The 20742-nt window shown below is 36.7% G+C and overlaps 1 protein-coding gene across 1 annotated transcript in view; it reads right to left on the bottom strand.

The window, feature by feature from the left end:
- The window catches only part of FLT1 (fms related receptor tyrosine kinase 1), a 128196-nt gene that overhangs the window by 63190 nt on the left and 44264 nt on the right, over positions 1-20742 (bottom strand). Inside the window, exon 11 of the mRNA XM_032219936.1 lies at positions 5230-5344. Within this exon, the coding sequence (XP_032075827.1) occupies positions 5230-5344 (115 nt within the window). The remainder of the gene's footprint in view (positions 1-5229; positions 5345-20742) is intronic.

Consider the following 20742-nt stretch of genomic DNA (forward strand, 5'->3'; position numbering starts at 1 on the left):
CCATTTGGAGAATGGAGAAACATCTAAGATAAAGAAGGGATTCTTGTCTTTCTTACTTACAAATTAAATACTAAATACAGTTGCGAGGCAATTAATAATAACTCTGCATGTGGCAGATTAAAAAATAACAATAAGAAGTTTGGCATTCAGATTATTTTTATAAGCAAAATAGAATCTGTTTTTAGCACAGAAGGCCATTTAATTGTTGAAAATGCTGTGCAGTGCTTACAATTAGTGAATGTTCAGAGATAAGGAAGATTCTGGAGAAGAAACACATGTCTGAAAAATTAAGCCACTGTGGATAAACAGTTGGGGGGGGGGATCATTATATGATTTTGATAATTTTCAAAGAGCACAAAATATACTTCATACTTATGGTCTAGATATTCCCTTAATGAGTTATCTCACTTTTGTTCTGAAGGTCTGCTTACAAAGCAAAATTTAACTTTGCTGTGATTAATAACAGGGAAACAGCCAACAATGGAAGCTGTCATTGTTTTACCCAAACATCACATTCATAAACAAACCACACTTTTGTCTGATGTTTTAGCCTTCTCCCCTACCATCCTCAACAGCAGCCTGCCAACATTTTACAATACATCCTAAAAAATATTTCATTAGTCACCAAATATTTTCCAACTGGTGCTTAATTGCCAAAGATAAAGGATGATCTCTCTATATAACCACCTCTTTCCACTGTTTTTTTAAAAATAACACCTTTGTTTTTATAAAGAAAAGCTGATAATTAAACAAAGACAGGTTTCACTGGCATAGTATTCACATGCATAGTATTCTTTGACCCAAGAAGACAAAGCATTCACAGCCATCCAAGAAATGCACAGGTCTCTTATAGCATATAAATAACACTGATTCATGCCTACAGAAGTGTAATACCAATGCAGGAAGATTTTTATAATAAAAAAACCAAACACATGAGATATCATAGTTATTTCTTCGTAAGTTTAATGTCTTTTTATAACATATCTTGCTATAACTCACATTAAAAAAGATGCAGGGATTTAAATGGCCTTTGCAAATCAGCCTGTAACTCTGATATCTAAGCAGCAGAGATAGGAAGGGGATACATTTTATATACTTTACATCCCACATAAATAACCTTCAGGCAGGGACTAAGGATCACATAAGTAATTTTCTGCAACTTTCATGAAAATGTTTAAACTAGTCTTGCCTCTATTATAAGCTTTGAACAAGGAAAATTTTCTAACCCTGATTTTCTAACTTTTTTAACCCTGCTAAAGGATCTCAGAAAATTTCAAAATTAAGAAAGCAAAATAGCAATAGCAGTTAGACTTATATACCGCTTCATAGGTATACAGAGCGGTTTACAGAGTCAGCATATCGCCCCCACAGTCTGGGTCCTCATTTCACCCACCTCGGAAGGATGGAAGGCTGAGTCAACCTTTAGCCGGTGAGATTAGAACCGCTGAACTGCAGATAACAGCTGAAGTGGCCTGCAGTACTGCACCCTAACCACCTCGTTCCATATTTCCATTCCAGCACTCATGTTAATGATTAATTAAACATTCCTAATTTTAATAAGTTTCTCTCATGTTTAGATGTAACTACATAGTAGAATAAAATTGCACAGATAAAATTATTAACCTGGCCAACTATAACCAGCTGAAGAATATAAAAATATAATGGAAAATTCTATCAGGTTCTAGCTATGAGATGCTAAAGTATTAGGGCAAAATTGTCCCATCTTTTGCCATTATAATGAGAAAAAAAACATGTACTAATACTGCAGAAATATAAATTGAATGTAGCCCTGCTCAAAACAAAAAAGATTAAAATACTTTCTTCATTAATTATGTGCCATCAAATATCTTATCGGTTGTCAGCAACCACATAGATATATTTTCTCTGTGACTCTTTCCTTAACCTGTTCTTTCATCAGAAATTTATTATGTGGATGTTTTTTTATTATTTTAATGTTTTTAAATTGTTTTAATTGCTTTATAATTTAAGAATTATAAGTTGCCCACAGTCACTTCGCTTAGTCGTGTGGCTATAGAAATTGAATAAATAAAATAAATAAAAACTGTTTCTTAGGGCATTATATGCTAAACTCAAGTTATCTCCTAGCGGATTATTTTTTTCAGCCCGTGATAAATTATTTTCTCTTGTTGTCAATTAATGTGGCAAGAGGAGTCTAGTTTTGACGGGATGGGAGCGTGCACAGATAATAATGTTAATGATGATTTAAAAACATTCCATGTACAAAATTACAAATACTAAAAATAAAAAACACCAAACAACAGTACAACAAAAATGACAGGATCACTTTCTTCAGAACTAAAGAAATAAGTCAAGTTTCAAATGCACATAGAAACCAACAATAAGAGAGTCAGTTTCAGAGGGACACAGGATGCTCCATTGAGGAGCACTGCCTGAGAGCCTCCTCACTAGCCATTTGTTCCAGGTTGTTCATATTTGGTTGAGTTTTGGTGCAAATCGATAAAAATCTTTATTGCTTGCACCTGGAAATCAGAGATTGAAGACTGGGGAAAGGACCAACAGTCTTCAGGTCATACATGGCCATTATGTAAACATAAAACACTGCCTGACTTCAAGGCCACCAAATGCAATCTCAGAGTCAGTATCCTTTAATTTAGAAAGGTGAGCAAACGGAGTCTTATTCTTACACCACAAGGGTTTCTATTTATTCATTTCCTGACCAGGTCATTCCAATCAACCCGGTATTGGAGCAGTAAGTTCCCATATCTACAGATTGAGTTAAATCCAATAGCTAAACCCTAATAGTCCAAAATTAAAATACAGAATATGCAGTATTGTTAATTATGTGAATGAGAATGGTTATTTTTCCAAAGGGATATTCAAAAGAGTCCTGCCTGAGGCTTGGTGAAACAACCAAATCAGGCATGAAATCTTCTTACTTTTGCTACCGCTTCAGAACTGGGAGCGTGCAGGCTTGGGTGCACGCTTTGCTCGCACATGGTGCTTCTGTGCATGCGCAGAACCTTCTGCACGTGTGCAGAATGTCCGTGGTGACATCTGGGCAGGTGGTCGCAACCTCCCACTGCCGCCACTACCGGTTCATCCGAACTGGGGAGAACCAGCATAAAACCACCTCTGAACCAAATCTTCAATGTCTTTCTGAAGATTACAAGGGTCAAGTCATTTACAGTATTTCTTTTTGGCAATCAACTGTTCTGTATGGCTTCCTTTTTCATCTACAGTAAAGTTTCTAGTCAGTTTGACCTATTTTCTGCTGATCTTTTTCTAGACCACAAATTAAGCTAACTGTTAAGTGTCAGGAGATCTGTGATTTACTGACAAGTCATTTTTAGGAAATAAGAGTATAGGCAGTCCTTCAAATATTCTAGGTCAAGACGGGTAAGATTTTGTATCATGGTGAATATCTTGAGCTGGGTGCAGAAAGCAGTTAGTAACTAAAGAAGCTATTCAATATGAGGTGATTTAACACTTCCCCATTTCTGGGAAGTGCTGCTGCATTTTCAGTTCTTTGTAATTGCCAAGCCATCTCCAAGATCTGCCCCACAAATAGCACATTTCAGTAATCAAGCACCAAGGATTATAGAATAACAGAGTTCGAAGGGACCTTGGAGGTCTTCTAGTCCAGGGGTGTCAAACTCGCAGCATCACATTGTCATCATGTGACATATTATGACTTTCCCCCTTTGCTAAAATGGGGGTGGGGGTGGTCAGCGGATGATGTATCTGGCCTGAGGCTGTGAATTTGACACCCCTGTTCTAGTCCATCCCCCTGATTAGGCAGGAAACCCTATACCATTTCAGACAAACGCTTAGCCAATCTCTTCTTTAAAACTTCCAGTGTTGAAGCATTCATAACTTCTGTAGGCAAGTTGTTCCACTGATTAATTGTTCTAACTGTCAGGAATTTTCTTCTTAGTTCTAGGTTGCTTCCTTCCAAGATTATGCTTCACCCAATGTCAAACTTCTGTCCAGAGGAGAGGGCAACACATTATCATTTTCTTGTCAATGTCGGTGTACAACATCAAAACCCCATCAAAAAGGATTCCCATGCTGTGGAAGTGATTTTTAAAGAGAAGTGCATCTCTCCAGATCAGACATCTCTCTCTTAAATCTTGAAATCCACTTCCTAGTTATCTAGGAAACCACTATCATTAGGAGCATCACTTTTTCATAATTAACTTGCTTGGTTGCTTGCATAAACTCATTTAAAATGGTTGGTGAAGAGAACTGGTATTGGTTCTCTGCACAATCTCTACAATGGCATAATATCTGTCTGTCTCCCTTCCAGGTTTCCACCTTCCATTCATTGTGGCAAATACATACACATTTCTCATCTACTTGCTTCTTAATCCCCACTGCATTTCTGTCTGAAATCATGAAATATATGTTTTTTTCATATTAGCTTCATCCTGGCAAAGATTTCATATTTTGTTCCAGATCTTCTCTTTTGTTAAATGTCTTGCAAACATTTTCATTAGCTACCAGAACCAGACATTGGGTGAACACCACTAAAATAATATCATATTCCTTAATATTTTATTCATTAAACAACGGAATTATATATTGGCTTCAGATGTTGTGGCTTGAATATATATATATATATATATATATATATATATATATATATATATATATATATATATATATATATATATATATATATATATATATATATATATATATATATATATATATGTTTTCTGAGGTTTTCGCGGGTGTTAGTATGTAGGTCTCTAGTTGTTCGGGTTTTCTCCCGCGTAGAATTGGAGATGTCTTGGCGACGTTTCGACGAAGTCTCATTCGTCATCTTCAGGCTGCTTCAGACTACTTCTGGTTTGGTGTTTCCAGGAGTAGTAACTACTACTATATATATTGTCTGGCTTACTTTTAAGAGTATATCAAAATGAGAATTTAAATATCTCCAAAGCTCTATTCATAAGTTATAAGTTAAGAACTACCTGTTTACATGAGGAAGGATGTTGTGTCAGTTATGTATTGTTACCACACTGCAAACAGAGATACTAAGGGCCTGGTTTTGAACAGGTGCAATCCATGTTCTGTAGTGAGCTAGATGCTATTGCAGCATGACAGTGTTATCAATCAGATTTGCTTCATAAAGTAATATCATAATTATAATATGATTAGAATTCACCATTGTAGTCTCATAAACAACCATTCAACGTTAGCAGGAACACATCAAAAAGAATTTTCTCCTCCAAAGTGACATACCTTGTTCTTCCCCTCTATTAAAGCTGTTCTTTGTGTAATGCTTTGGATTCTGTTTCCTGTAGTGCTTTCAGATGTCAAAACTAGCGAATTTTCTGAACTGGAGCAAGAGTCATACCTGTGGCAGGATAAATAAGAATGAAGTAACAGTTTTATAAATAAAAACCAAAATAGCAAAGCATTCCCATTCTGTTTCAAATGAATTGCAATCTGACATATGGTTTACTATGGGTGAACAAAGTGTTGTTTAGCATGAGATTGGATCTTTTCCTAACTTTGAAAGATCAGTAAAAAGGTATCTTAATATATATAAATAAGTAAATATTCCATACAAACTATCCTTAGCATCTTATGCTGAAATTAAAAAAAAAAAACTGAAATACTTATGAAAAGTACCTAGGAATTTCATATAAAGATACAGAATGTGTTCACTGAACAAAACATGGAATGATCGCCTCAATCATTTCGAATTCCGCCTCAACATCAAGAAAACATCAAGAGACTGTCACCACCCCTGAAATGCTTCAAATCAATGGAGAAAATCTAAAGAAAGTGGACATTTTTCAGTATCTAGGATCCCATCTCTAAGGCAATGGCGACATCAATGGTGAGGTGTGAGCAAGGGTGAATACAGCCTGGATGCGTTAGCAAGAACTCACTGGTGTGTTATGGATGCCAACCATCTCTTATCTAACATTAACAAGACAACCATCCACCCTGTTGCACTGTATGGCACTGAATGCTGGGCAGCAACAACAGAGAGCGAAAGCTATTTCCATGCCATGGAAATGCGAATGCTCCATTCGATATCGGGCATCTCCCTTCTTGACCACATCACAAATTACACCATTCAACAACGTTTTGGTGTGGCACCAATTATAGAGAAAATGAGAGAAGACCAACTCTGCTGGTATGGACATGTCCTGAGAGCAGAACCTTCCACTGTTGCCAAGACTGCCTACCAATTAGAAGTCAATGGCTGGTGACCTTGCGGGCTCCCAAAACAGAGATGGCAAGACACAATCAACAAAAATATGCAAGCCATGGGCCTGCACTCTGGAGACACAGCTGACCATGCAAAGTGATCCCAAAAGTAGACCCTGTTCTTGTGGGAATATGCTAGGAAGAAGAGGATATGTGTTCACTGAACAGTTATGTATCCATTCAGCTTTTATATACTGTATTACACATTCTGCCCATAACAAGAAAAGCAGGATGTTGCATAAACAAAATGTGTGGGTGTTGATTAGCATCTTGACTTAGAGATGATTCAATATTAGGTTAAGATACTGAGAATTGTCCACTTTTATTTTTTTTATTTTAAATTTTTTTTTTAATGCTTTAATTATCCATAATGTGGTAGGATCATGAATCAGGTTAAAGAAAGCTAGCCTGCTATCTCAAAGTTTACAGCAAACAGTATTCTAAAAGTTATTTGAAATTGCCAGGAGATTAGGCACATCTGGAACTGCTTTTATTTATTTGAGCATCAACTTTGCAAACTATTTCTGAATCTCCCTTAGGTTTTTATAACTTGGAAAATCAGCATTTTAGAATGTCCAAAGCCCTGCTAGGCAGATGTTCCTAACAAGAAGATCCTGATGAAAGGAAATAACTTTGCATGCATAAAGCAAAACAACCCTGCCCCCAAACAAAAACACCAATCAATAACTCCATGCAGTGGCCTTGAGCACTTACTATTAAAATACTTAAATCCCTGTATATCTGTCTATGTCTGTGATGCTCAGTTGGTTTGCCAATCAGATCAGTTCCTCATCTGTAACACCCTATGGCAGGATTCCTCAACCCTATCAACTTTAAGATGTGTGGACTTCAATTCCCAGGATCCCCCTGCCAGCAAGCTGACTTCTGAATTCTGAGGACTCAAGTCCACATATGTTAAAATTTTCAAGGCTGAGAAACACTGCCATATGGCAAATACATTCATGGGATAGCCAAGTTAATTATTATATAGCCTTAGAGAAATAACTCTACACCCACAGTAGTCGATTGCTAACATATTTCTTTGCCTTTGTTTGAACTGATTTTTTTCAGGAGAAGTAAGGAAGAAGATTTCAAACAGTCTGGTTGGTTGTTTATTTATTGTCCTGTCTAGAGCAATAATTCTATGTTTCTCTTTGTTTTAAAACAAAATATTACTCAGGGTGTCAGTTTCCCATCAGTTTAAAGCAGCTGATTTTTTTAAAAAGAAACTTGTGCATCACTGAATCTTATATAATACATATACTGATAGTAATAATGCAAAACTTCAACTACAAGTAGTCCTCAACTTTCAACAATTCATTTAGTGACCGTTTGAAATTACAACAGATCTTTTAAAAAGTGACTTATGACCATTTTTCACACTTACAACGGTTGTAACATCACCGTGGTCACATGATTGAAATTCAAATGCTTGGCAACTGACTCATATTTATGACCGTTGTAGTGTCCTGGGGTCATGTGGTCAACGTTTGTGACTATGTGCCACGCAAAGTCAATGGGAAAGTCAGATTCACTTAACAACCCGTGTTATTAATTTAACAACTGCAGTGATTCACTTAACAGTCATGGCAAGAAAGGTTGTAAAATGGGGCAAAACTCACTTAACAAATATCTCATGTAGCAATAGAGGTTTTGGGCTCAATTGTGGTTGTAAATTGAGGACTACCTGTACAATCTCAACAAGCTACCAAAGCTTTTGAGTGCTAGAATGGAATGGCGCCATTAATGAAAGTTTATTGACAAACTTGCCATGGCGCAGACCTCTACAAGTATAGCATTGTCCAATATTCTTATCTTCTGCACCCTAAAGGACAACGTGTTTTCTACAAGCTGGACTCTGTGAATTTCGATACTACATAAGGGTCATTTTTTTTTGCGTACCTTCTTTATTCCTTCATAAATGGAAGAAAAGAATTGGAGGAAATTGATGTTAACAACGCAAAATAGGTTTTTGGAGAATTCTAGGAATTTCTTTACATTATTGAGGTTTAGAAATTGTGGGCCAACCCCAGCTCTATGTCTACCTATTAAAATCTAAGCAGTAGCTGCAGATTCCTTTTAATATTCTTTATGACAGGGATGATAGGTCTTTTGTTGGGAATGCAATGTTGACACTTCATTGCAAATCTAAAACTATGAACAAAATCGCCTTTCACATGTTCCAGGTATGGCATGCCAGCGAATATATTGGATACTAGTGCAACGTAGAGTAACAAGGTTTTATTTACTTCAGCAATTGAGCTAAAATGGAAGCTAGTTTAGGAGAAAAGCAAGAAAACACAGAAGCATAATTATTTGGCTCAGTGGCTGTAGTCAAGATATTACTACAGAAAGTCTGAATATGTTGGTCAATGCATGACCAGGAATTCCTTCATGTCTATAATCAGGCTCCAGCAAATTAGATCAGAAGGAGAAAAGAAAGAATTGAAAAGAATTTAAAGCAGAGAGAGAGAGAAATCCAACCTAAGTAGCATAGAGTTGTGCAAATTCAATTAGGTTTTCCATGCTGAATTTCTTGCAAGTTGATACGTTTGATCAGTTGATCAGTTTGGTCTGGCGATTAAGACACCAGGTTAGTAAGCAAGAGAGCATGAATTCAAGTCATGCCTTAGCCATGAAAGCCAGTTGGGTGAACTTGGGCCAGTCTTTTTCAGCCCAACTCACCTCACAGGGTTGTTGTTGTGGGGAAAAGAGAAGGAGGAGGAAGATGTATTGGATATGTTCTCTGCCTTGAGTTATTTGTAAAAATAATAAAGGTGGGATGTAAACAAATAAAAAAATATGAATCCAGAATTTTCTTGCTCACAGCTTAGTTGGTTACGCAACTATTTCAAATTTCATCTTGTTACTTTCTTTAAAAGTTGTTTGATGCTGATGAATGGTTGGGATTTATTCATAGGAGAATAACAATAGGAATCTATTTTTCATAATGTAAAACATTGTCATATGAAAAAAAAAAAAGACTAACATCAACAGAGATGCAAAATCCATTGCAGTCTTGACTGTATTCCAATTTCACTCTGAATCACCTAGTTGTTTCAATCATGCATTCAGTGATTCATTCTCCATGTAACGTAAATGAACTATTCTATTTGTGATCGGAGCAGACTAGCTCATAGAGATAGCTAGTATTTGGAAAGTATCCAAGACAATGATAATTTTAGATAGTAAATATTCAGAAGCCTTGATTTCCACCCCTGAATTTTCAGATTTATCCATCACTGATAAAAAGGGGGTTTACTGTATATGCCACTCTAGTCATTAATGAACTTGAACAGCTTCTATAGACTCCGGGGCAAATAAGATTAAAATAATGATAGAAATAAGGGAAGAAAAACCCAGAAAACCAATTTTTATCTACCTGGAAAATGACCTTTCTGATTAGCCAAGAGGCAACATCATTCCATCCACAAGAAATTTCAAATAAAGATGTTATCGCTCATAATATATCTCTTCCCAAAGTCCTAAAAGCCTTCCCAAAACCAATATGGTTAAGTCTAAACAGATTTTGGAAGAATGCTGTTTGAGGCAGAATTGGAAAGTCATTCCTTCATGGACAGGACTGACGGTGTTTCTGAAGAGAGGGAATAATCCTGAGGACATTCATGCTTTCCCTTATGCAATTTGGAAATAAAACTATAGCTTTATGAGATACCCCAAACTCAAGCGAACATGGTTCAATCGATGAAAATTTCATTTTTAACCATAAATTATTTCCTAATTCATCTACCTATTACTCTACACGTCTATCACATATCCATGTTTAAAGATCCAGTTAGTGTTTGTTTGGGAAGGCATCATTCAGCTTTGGAAAGCAGGAGTCATTAATTTTAGTTTCAATTTCCACAAAATGAGGAAAGAGGAAGAAGTTGTCAAAGCTTCTTTCAGTCAAAGCACACAATAGAATACCTTATGCCACTAGGCTTGAAATGTTGGACAACCTAGAACTACGCCGACTAAGATTTGACCTAAGCATAATACACATATTGTCTGCTACAAAGCCTACCTGTCAATGACTACTTCAGCTCTAGCTCAATAATACACAGGCAAACAATAGATACAAACTCAAGATGAATCGCTCCAAACTCGATTGCAGAAAATACGACTTCAGCAACAGAGTTGTCAATGCCTAGAATGCACTACCTGACTCTGTTGTTACATCCTGAAACCCCCATAACTTTAACCTTAAACTGTCTACAGTGGACCTCACCCCATTCCTAAGAGCTCTGTAGGGGGCGTGTATAAACGCACCAGCGTGACTACAGCCTTTGCCCTACTGTCCCCATTTATTCGTACCCATTTCCTGTGTTCATGTCCATGTTTATACTTATACCTGTTATCTCGTACATGTTTGACAAACTAACTAAATAAAAAAATAAAGCTCTAAATCTAAAAATCCTACATTCAAGAACACCAGTTCTGTAAAGAAATGTGTACTTCCCCAAACAGTATCCAAGCCCCAGGAGGCACATTTCGTATGCTTTGGTCTTACAGAGCATATATTGCTACATTTTAAAAGGCACATATGCCTAGGACATCAACCAGCAAGCTCTTGAGAAGGAATCTAGGACAGAGGGGGAGATGTGGGGGGTGGGGGGAAGAAAAAAGACATGACTCTTAAGGATACATCAAACTCTTAAGGAAGTAAATTGTGCCATGTTTGAAGATGCAAAGATAATCACTGTGCTGGGAACCGTCTTATATGCAGGAGGAAGCCAAACAACAAGAGGAAAGCAGCATATGCTCCTAATTTCGCACAGGAAGCTCCCAGCACCTCCTGCCTAAGTAAGATAAGAAAACTCCCATGGCCTATTCTGGACAAGGCCACTGTTATCACCCATAGCTTCACACTATCCTCTCCCTACTCCACAGTTTGCTGTCTTAATGAGATCCTACCTCCAATTGCTTGCAGCTTGCCAAGTACAATAGACTGAAATATTTATAACTGTGGCCAGGGAAGCTTTCCAGGCTGAAAGTTTACTGCATGTCACCTTGATATTTGCCCATGGATTTAAAGTATAAACTAGTTTATTGATTACAAGGACTACTGATATAAAATCAAGTAACCGGGCTCCATCCTTAGAACTTAGATCACACATAGAGACACAACTATGTCTTTAGTTGTGATCTTGTTGTGCTAAACAGAATACATTACATACATTGTATTTTACAGGTGTAGCATTTCAGATAAAGAATGCTCTGATCCATAAAATACTCCTGAGTAATAAGTTTTGAATATCACTATTGCCTGTTAAAAGATTAGAGTCTTAAGACTTTAAAAACCTGCTAGGGAAAAAAAACCCCTACCAGGTAAGATATAGATTTTGCCTTTTAAAAATAATTTATAGCAATGTTTTCGAAACATACACAGGACACATTTTTCAGTGCATATAGTATCCAATAAAAGGAAATGTAAAATGTGATCCACATTACTATTAAAAATAATCATATATAACTTTGCTTTCTCCTTTCTGAGATATTCATTGTAAGAAGTATTTAGGCAAATCTTGCTTGCTTATGAGTCATCCTGAAATTATGGATGATTTTTCAAAAGGACATTCCAGTGTCATTTTGGGAGAAACTATAGAGCCTTAAATTCCAAGATAAATATTAGTGACTTTCAGTGAATGAAAGGCATAAAAATGATGTAATCTTTTTTTGAATTTATTTTCTTCATTGGTCTCCATTTCAATCAATATAAATTATTTCTTTCAGAAGTATCTTTCCTTGCCTCGTGACCCATAAAACTCAGCATCTCATTTGCAATCCTCAGCATTCCAAGATTGTATCACCTTCCTTCAAGTGTTAACCATCGTGGGGTCATTTGCTTTCCCTTCCCTTAAAAAAAAAATCTACGAAAGGTGTGAAAAAAACCAGCCATCCTATTTCCACCAATATATTTGATTACATCCTCCACGCCCTGAAAAATTGTTCACTACTTTCCTGCCTTTGATGTCCAGAATCCATAGGGAAGTAGATCTACTCTGATCTCAGAAACATAGTTACACAGGTTGAGAGCTGTCTTCAATGATTTGTTTTAGTAATCATAATATTATATTAGCAGAACATTAGGTAGGAGTTTTATGGTGGGGAATCTTGTTCACAAACCTACCAAAGAAATGCCAGAAATACTCAATGAAAGCCATACAATATTGATTCCAAAACACAAACCCACATGGTTTGTACAGAAAGGACAGTTAGAATCTAACCAGTGACAACTATACATTGTTGTCAGTTTCTTTTCCATTTATTTCCTTCAGGATTTTTGCTGCATTAAGAGTAATTAGAAGCAGATAATGTCCGTATATAATTAAAAGCCCAAGTTTCCGTGAACAATATAACACAACAGACACCCACCACAAAGTTGCCTCTTTTGACATTTATTACAGGGAGTTAACTAGGCATTTATTCATGCCTATTTGTCATCTGAACCAATTCTAACACAACCGAGAGTGAAACAGAACAATTCTGGCAGTGTTCCAAGGAAGGAATCTTCCTTATTAAACCCACAACTTTTGTAGGCTCATTGTGGCTGTTATATGCCTTTGTTTCCTGAATGAATCAGTGACCTAATGTTTCTGAATGCAATACGATGGCATGTTCTAGGGATTACTCAACTTCCTATCTTCAATGAATTGTGTTACACCAGGCAGATAAATATTGTCTTTTATAGTTTCCAAGCAGTTTTATAGTCTCTGCATGTGTGTATTCTATGAATAGGAATGCATGCATTTGCTGCATACATCAGCATATTGTGGAGATGGCTAAAAACAACAATGGGTCTAACAGAAAAGAAATCTATTAGGAAAGAAAAGGGGTCTGAGGCAGTTGGTAAGCAAGTACGCTCTCTATGAACATTTAAAGTTAGGTTTTTCACAGTTATTTGCAGCAGTTTGGCTGGGAAGGGCCCATCTGTATGATATGTATTGACTAATTATCTTCATGCTATTACTGCTTCTGTGCTATAAAGTCTACAGTACCTTGACCTAAGCTACAGTTTGTAATAAATCACATTAATTGTGATTAATCTAGCAGATTAACAAGCAGTCTCACACTCAGATTGGCACTCTGTTGAATTACATTGTTGTGCCATCCAAGATGCTTATTAGTATTGGTACCATCTTTTCTTCCAGTTCTTTAGCTGTGTTGCCCTTGGTTCGCAAGTAATGAAAGAAATAGGAAGGGGAAAAAATTGAAGAGGTAAGGCTAAGGACAAGCCTAATAAAAATATTGGTTTAGCACCAGAAAAAAAATGAAGAAGCTTTAAATAAAGCAATAAATATCAGAATAGCTGGGAAAATTGAATGCTATAAGACATAAATTATCCAATTTAAGCAAAATCAGCTCTTTCAATCAGACCAGAGGTAATTCTTCCAAAGTATAAATGACAATAGGAATTTTGAAAATGGCAAACCAAACAAAAATGAAACAATCCAGCTTTGAAAAGTTATTTGGTACATGAGAAAGAAAAAGAAAATTCTGGATGAATAGAAAGAATCTGGAGAAGAATTTAATAAAAATCAAATGGAAAAAAAATACTAATAACAACAGAAATGGCTAAAAATTGAGCAAAAAGGATTAAAAACAGAACATCTCCTGGAAGTGATCAACCTCATGGTTTTTGACTCTAATATCTGACTTACATCCAATTATAGCTAAATATCCTAATGAAGTATTGCATAAAGGAGACATCAGCTAATATCTGGCAAAATGTATCTGATTCAAAAAGACCCAGCAAAAGGGATAACACCAGGAAATGCAGGCCCTATAACATACTTGCTTGTATGTTTAAATACTTGCTTGTTTAATTACTCACAGGCATAACAGCAGACAACATCCAAGATTAGTTAGAAGAAAATAGCATCCTCCTCATTGAACAGAAAGAGCGGGGAAAGGAAAAATACAGGTACCATAAAAAAAACTTTTGATTGATAAAATAGCCCTGGAGAATTGCTGAAAAACAAGTTTTAATATGGTCTGTATTGTTATAAAAAGGTGTTTGAGTCACCACCATATAGTTGGATCATTATATGTTTGGAAACACTGGTATGAGTAAAAATATTAGAAAAAACTATACAGAGTGGTAGAAGTCAGAATTGGTGGTTGGAAATGAAAAATATGGACTTATCAACCTTTGAAGGAGGATCTTCCAGGATGATTTATTACTTCTCTTATTATTTGTCATGGTCATATCCTACATTAAGTGATGTGCAACAAAACAATCTAGGCTATGAAACAGCAAAACATGTTAATAAAATCTCACTTTTACCATTCAAGCCATCAATTCCTAGGCCCTACCCGTGATACAGAACATTGCTGGAATTATTAACCGGACCGAAGCTGAACTGGATAGTTTGGAATGAAAAACAAGAAAAAGGATAATTATTCACTATGCATTACAGCCGTGTAGTGATTTTGATAAATTATATATGGCCAACAGAAATGGAAGCAGAGGTTTACTTCTGTTGAACAAACTGTCAAAGTAAAAAAGCATCGATTGGCTGATTATCTTTAATTTTTCTAAAAAAGTAGCCAAGATCTAATGAATGTTAAAAATTGGAATTTACTAAACGTACAGGAAACAAAAAGCCAATATCAAAATAATGTAATAAAAATACAAACAGAATGCTGGCAAGCAAAAGACTCACATGGTCAATGTCTACAAAACATTGAGAGGGAAATGGATAAAAATAAAATCTGGCAATACATAAAACGTTTAAAAAAGAAACTAAACCCTTGATTTTGTCTGTACAAAAGCACGCTATTTGAACTAATGCAATCAAGGCCAGTATTAAAAAATTATCAAGTGATTCAAAGGGCAGATTGTGTAAAAAGGCAAAAGAAACAATAGAGCCTATTCTCAGCTCATGCCAGATGATTGCACAGATTGATTATAAACAATAACATAAAAAAGTAGCCATAATGATTCACTGGAGCATCTGAAAGAATTATCATGCAACAGTCATGAAAAAATTGGTAGGAACATACAGGTGAAAAAGGAGCCAAATATGCAGGCTAAACTATTGTGAGATTTCTGAATATAGATTGATAAAATCATAGCTAACAATACATATAACAGATATAACTGTGATTGAAAACAAGAATGTGTGGATATTTGATGTGACAATACCAATTAATAGTAGAATAGAAGTCAAAAAATTGGAGAAGATCACAAAATATAAATATCTGAAAATCAAAACTCAAAGATCATGGCATAACCTGGCCATGGTTATCCACGTATATATACTATGTCAATATATTACAACATCCTAAATTCAGGGGTGGGTTCCGGCAGAGACTACCACCAGTTCGCTCAGGGGCATGCTTCACTCACTCGTGCATGCTTGATGTGCACTGCACGTGGATGCACAATACAACTAAAATTGCTCTGCACAAGTGCAGAAGCAAAAAACAATATGGCAGCACCTACACCGGGAGAACCGGTTCAGGGTGTAGTAGGCCTGGGTCGCTACTGGTTCAAGCTACTGCCATTACAGTTGAACCAGTCCAAACTGGTAGGAACGCACCACTGCTTAAGTTCTTGGGAAGGTACCGTAGATGTGTACCTTCTAACACTAGTTAAAGAACTGTGACTTCACAATATTTTGAACAGATAATTTTTATTATAAATATGTATGCTTATCAGATTGAACTCTGGAGAATATGGATGGACAAATAATAAATAACTAGAAAAATGTACAATAATCTATAAACTAACTAGTTGGAGTTACAGAAGCCTAAAAGTTAATGCCAGTTCACCTATTGGATTACTTTGTGAAACCAATTGTCTCAGGTTTTTACATCTCCTGAAATCTTTTTTGTACAAAATGCATTTATTGGTAATACATAGTGATAAATAAATATTTGAACATGGCTTATTGAACATCCCCAAATCATCTGCTGATGAGGTCAAAGAACCACCAAGAAGTTGTGTCTTCTATGCCCCAGAAAGACCATTATAGCAAAATGTAAGCACATAAAGTCAGCTACATAGAATTTGAACTCCTGAATTAAAGACAGAATACAGAACCAACGATAGATAAATTTGGTTTATAGATAGAGCATTTGATACCTTCTGCTTTATTTTCAGGAGGCTTCCAGTGAAGAAATCATTTAGTAATTCATTCCAGAGAATAAATTTTTAAAAGCAAAACAAAAGGGATAATTCAATCACAAGCAGTTAGATCCAGTCTACCCATCATGCATGATGTGCATTCACAGAACTCAGCATTAGTTATGTTTAGTTTAGTCCCTGTTTTAAGCATATTTGGATGAGCACAGATCCAGAGCTGACTCACCAAATACATTGGATATTTTGAATTGTTTCAGAAAGACTTAATGCTGGGAAATACAGTATATTCTCCAGTTGGATGAATGCCAAAAGGCAGAATCCTCTTGGCTAATGAGCAATTATGAGCAATGGGCAATAACTTTCTGCAATTTGTAGGAGATGGTCTGCAGTGGGGAAACAGTTTAAGGGGCTGAGGACGGATTAGTTATTTCACCTGAACTTTCACTTGATTATTTTAAAATTCCAAAGATGTATTGTTGTTAAGCAGAATTTTGGATTCATGAATTAGGTAATCATTTCATCCGGGGAAATTTCATAAGCATTGGTTAAAACAGAAGAAAAATAAAATAAGCACATGGAACTTTTGACGTTGAAGTGTGAGTATCCACGTTATGCCATATCTTTCCTTTTTCTTCCAATTTTTCTCTTTATCTTTGAACGATAAGCCAATAACGCTTTCACTGAGCATTTTCAATTTCTTTGTTAAGAATTTTTTTGGGGGGCAGGGGGTCATTCTGCATGCACTGATGTCATATCATTTATTTAATAAAATGATATGCTGCCCGTGTCATGTTTTGAGCTGACATTATAATCTTCTTACATGTTACATGCATGAATTGCGCCATTTAGCCATCACCTCCACACATCAGAAATAGAGATACTGCCATTTTTATCCTATCCAAATTAGTTTTATTGGATCAAATTAGATTTTGTTGTGGTCTATTGGCTGCCAGCCCCTCCAGCAGCCGAATCAGATGAGTAGGTGGTGTGGGAGTCAGGGCCAGCATCAAGGCAACTTGAGAGCTCCAAGGGGGAAGAAGGAATGGAGCTGTCAGAGCTAGAGACAGAGGCAGAGCCTGGGCTGTCCATCAGCCCTCAGATGGAGAGTCAACAGCCCCCAGGTCTGGATGTGGCTGATGAGGAAGAGGAGGAACAACTGGGTCCAGTGCCTGACACGCAGATGCGTAGACGGCAGGAGAGGAGAGCAGTGGAAATCTATGAGCCGATCCTTGGGACGGAAGAGCCACCACTGCTAGTGAAGCCCCATCCTAGCTGTGGAGATAAAAGGCAGGGGGCAGAGATGAATAGGTGTGGCAGACAACTATTCATCTTCCTACCGGACAGACTTGTTAGCCTGCTGTGTGTGTGTGTGAGAGAGAAAGAGACTGTTTGACAGGGCTGCTGGCACTCCTAATAAAGGATTTAACTGCAGATAATTTGTTGTGTTTTGGGAGCTGAATCAGAACAGATTTATTGTCTTTCGATAGAATAAGGATTTCCATATGCTAACGTATTTCCCATGAGGATTGCTGTACAATCAATTCTTCTACACAGACATCTTTGTCATCAACAGGAGCATCACCCAGGACGGCCTACATGAATATTTACCTCAGGATACCACAATAAACATGATGACTATTTTAGGTAATAACTTGATTGTTAGCCTAGAAATAATACCATTAAATATTTTTTAAATGGCTAGTTTGAATTTTGGAAGCATAAGATTTCCTGAGAAGGAACACAGGAAGATTAATCAGCAAGTAGTCAGCAAGTCTTATAGTAAGCAAATCATGTAAAAAATGACATGAAGTAACAGTCAATCTTTCCCATCTTAAGGGAATCAGGCAGTGATGGGATTCAATTTTTTTACTACCTGTTCTGTGAGCGTGGCTTGGTGGATATGGCATGGCTTGGTGGGGGTGGTTTGGTGGGCATGACAGGGGAAGGATATTGTAAAATCTCCATTTCCATCCCACTCCAGGGGAAGGTTACTGCAAAATCCCCGTTTCCTCCCAATCAGCTGGGACTCGGGAAGCAGAGAATAGATGGGGGAGGGGCCAGTGAGAGGCGGTATTTACCGGTTCTCCGAACTACTCAAAATTTCCGCTACTGGTTTTCCAGAACTAGTCAGAACCTGCTAAATACCACCTCTGGAATCAGTGTAAGGATAGTTGCACCTAACTACACTCTCAGAAATGCTGAAGTGGCCAATTTGGACAGTCTTCTCCACAATGGGATTACAATTGATCTGATCAATAGAGACACATGGTGACTGTGGCATTCAGAGAGTCAAGAATCAACACATGTAGAAGACGTCTGATTCTGAAATAAGGCTTTAAAGAAATAACTGTTCCTAGCTCCATAATAATTTTGTTGGGCAAAATTTTTTTTATTTGGTGCAAAAAACCATCTTTGACTTGAAACTATCCTAATAGTTTTGTCTTTGTTCATCTGTGTCTGTCTACATGACAAGTATATTATAGCAATCTTTCAGAACAATGTCTTTGTCTGATCTCAAGCCCGTAAGTAAGCATGAAGCCAACCTTATCTCTGTCAGTGTTAAAGTCATGTTTCACCTTAATGCAACATAGTTTTGCTGTAGATATTATCTAAGACATTCTGCTGACCATTTTGTTAGCAGTACAGCCAGCTTAACATCAATTGCTCACTTTAGCTGGTGCAGGCCTGACTCTTCTGTTCAGCCAACATCTTTTCCTTGGGACAAAGAGAACAGTTGCTTTCAAATCAAGCTCTCATCTTTACCTCGATCAGCCTCAATAGCAGCTGTCCAGGGGTGGCAGACGTAAGGAGAAAGCATACATGGTGAAGAAGTGGGAAAGAGAGTTATTTCTCTCTCTGCTCCTGATAACTATGAAAGAACTTTCCCAACTTCGGGAAGCTACAATTTAGGCTGATTTTGAAGACAATTTTAATGTTGTTTTGGAATAGCATTATTTTGGTGTAAACTGCTGAGTGTCAACTGGATTACAGCAGCATACAGAAATAATAAACAAACAAAGAGCTGATATAAGCTGCTCTTCGATCTCCTTCTTTTGATGTTAATAGTACCAGATAATTGTACTCAAAGCAATTTACTTTATGCCCTAGCTTCATTCATGAATATATATTCAGGGCATGTTTATCCTCTGACTAGTAATGTTTGATGAGAATGCAGAGAAACAAAATTCTGCCAATCCTTGTTCTTAATGACTTGTAGACAGCACCATTACCACCATGGTACACATGCAGGATAGGGTTTGCCAGAGAAGATGGCAAGGTTTATACCAATGTATTACTTGTAGGACACTTCTACTCAGTTGTAAGAAAGAGTTTTTTGAGTTCTCATTCAAGAGTGAAAGGAATGTGAGTCCATATATTAAACAAGAGTCGGTGAGTTCATGTATTAAATGAAACCATTTAAAGCATTGTTTGTTGAACTACTTTAAAATAAAACCAGTCAAATAATGTCTTCTCCCACCCACTCAACTGTAGAGCAAATGTCAAAGGATTCATTGGGTTGGACTTTTTCAGTCTCTTGCATAACCAACTTTCTTCACTTCCACAATGCAACCAGGTTTCCACCCATATGTCTGTCATTGCTCAATTTTCCTTCATTAATGTTTTTCTGCTGAAATCTGGTCCATTTCCTTGGAACTCATTACTTCTACATTTTGCCTGGCCCTTCCTCTTTTGATTTTTGTTTGTTTGTTTGTAGAAATCAATGGCTCCATACTCTTCTTAGTAGGAGATATAATGATGTATTTTAATAAGTGGGTAAGTGAACATTTGTGGTGCATTTTCAAGCTAATTCTTTTTCCTCTAATCATATCAATAGAAAGGAAGAGGAGAATAACCATAGCTTTGTGAGCACACTCTTTTCATGGAAAGATCGTGGGTTCAATCTTTGAGTATGGTGAGGAACACCTGCTTTTAACTGCCAATCAATATTGTATTTAAGAGAGAATGGTCTGATTCACAATGATACTCATGGCTGGTCCATCACACTATTTGTGAGTAACAAATCCAAGAGAATCGGTAGGTAGATAACAGAAAGAAATATGCATAGACCAATCTCTTGAAAAAGCATGCAACAGAGGATTTAAATTATCCTGATGTCATCTGGTAATGTACCTCTGCAAAAACTCAGAGATCCAACACATTGTTGTCCTCTCTTTCTGACAACTCCATTTCAAAGGAAATGAAAGAAATTACATTGGGGTCTCCTAGCCTGTACATAATCCCCACAAATAAGCAAGAATTAGATGAAGAATTAAAGTTGGCATCTTGAGGGATCATGTAAAAATTGAATATAAGCTATCCAAAAGAAGAGAAACTAAAGCTTGCATGCTGAGCTTCAGATAGTGATGAACTTCAAAGGTTTTTCAGATTACAGATCTATCAGTCTGACATGTACCATAAGGCAAGATATTCAAACTGAT

The sequence above is a fragment of the Thamnophis elegans genome, chromosome 6 (genome assembly GCF_009769535.1).
Source record: "Thamnophis elegans isolate rThaEle1 chromosome 6, rThaEle1.pri, whole genome shotgun sequence".
In the NCBI taxonomy this organism is placed as follows: domain Eukaryota; kingdom Metazoa; phylum Chordata; class Lepidosauria; order Squamata; family Colubridae; genus Thamnophis; species Thamnophis elegans.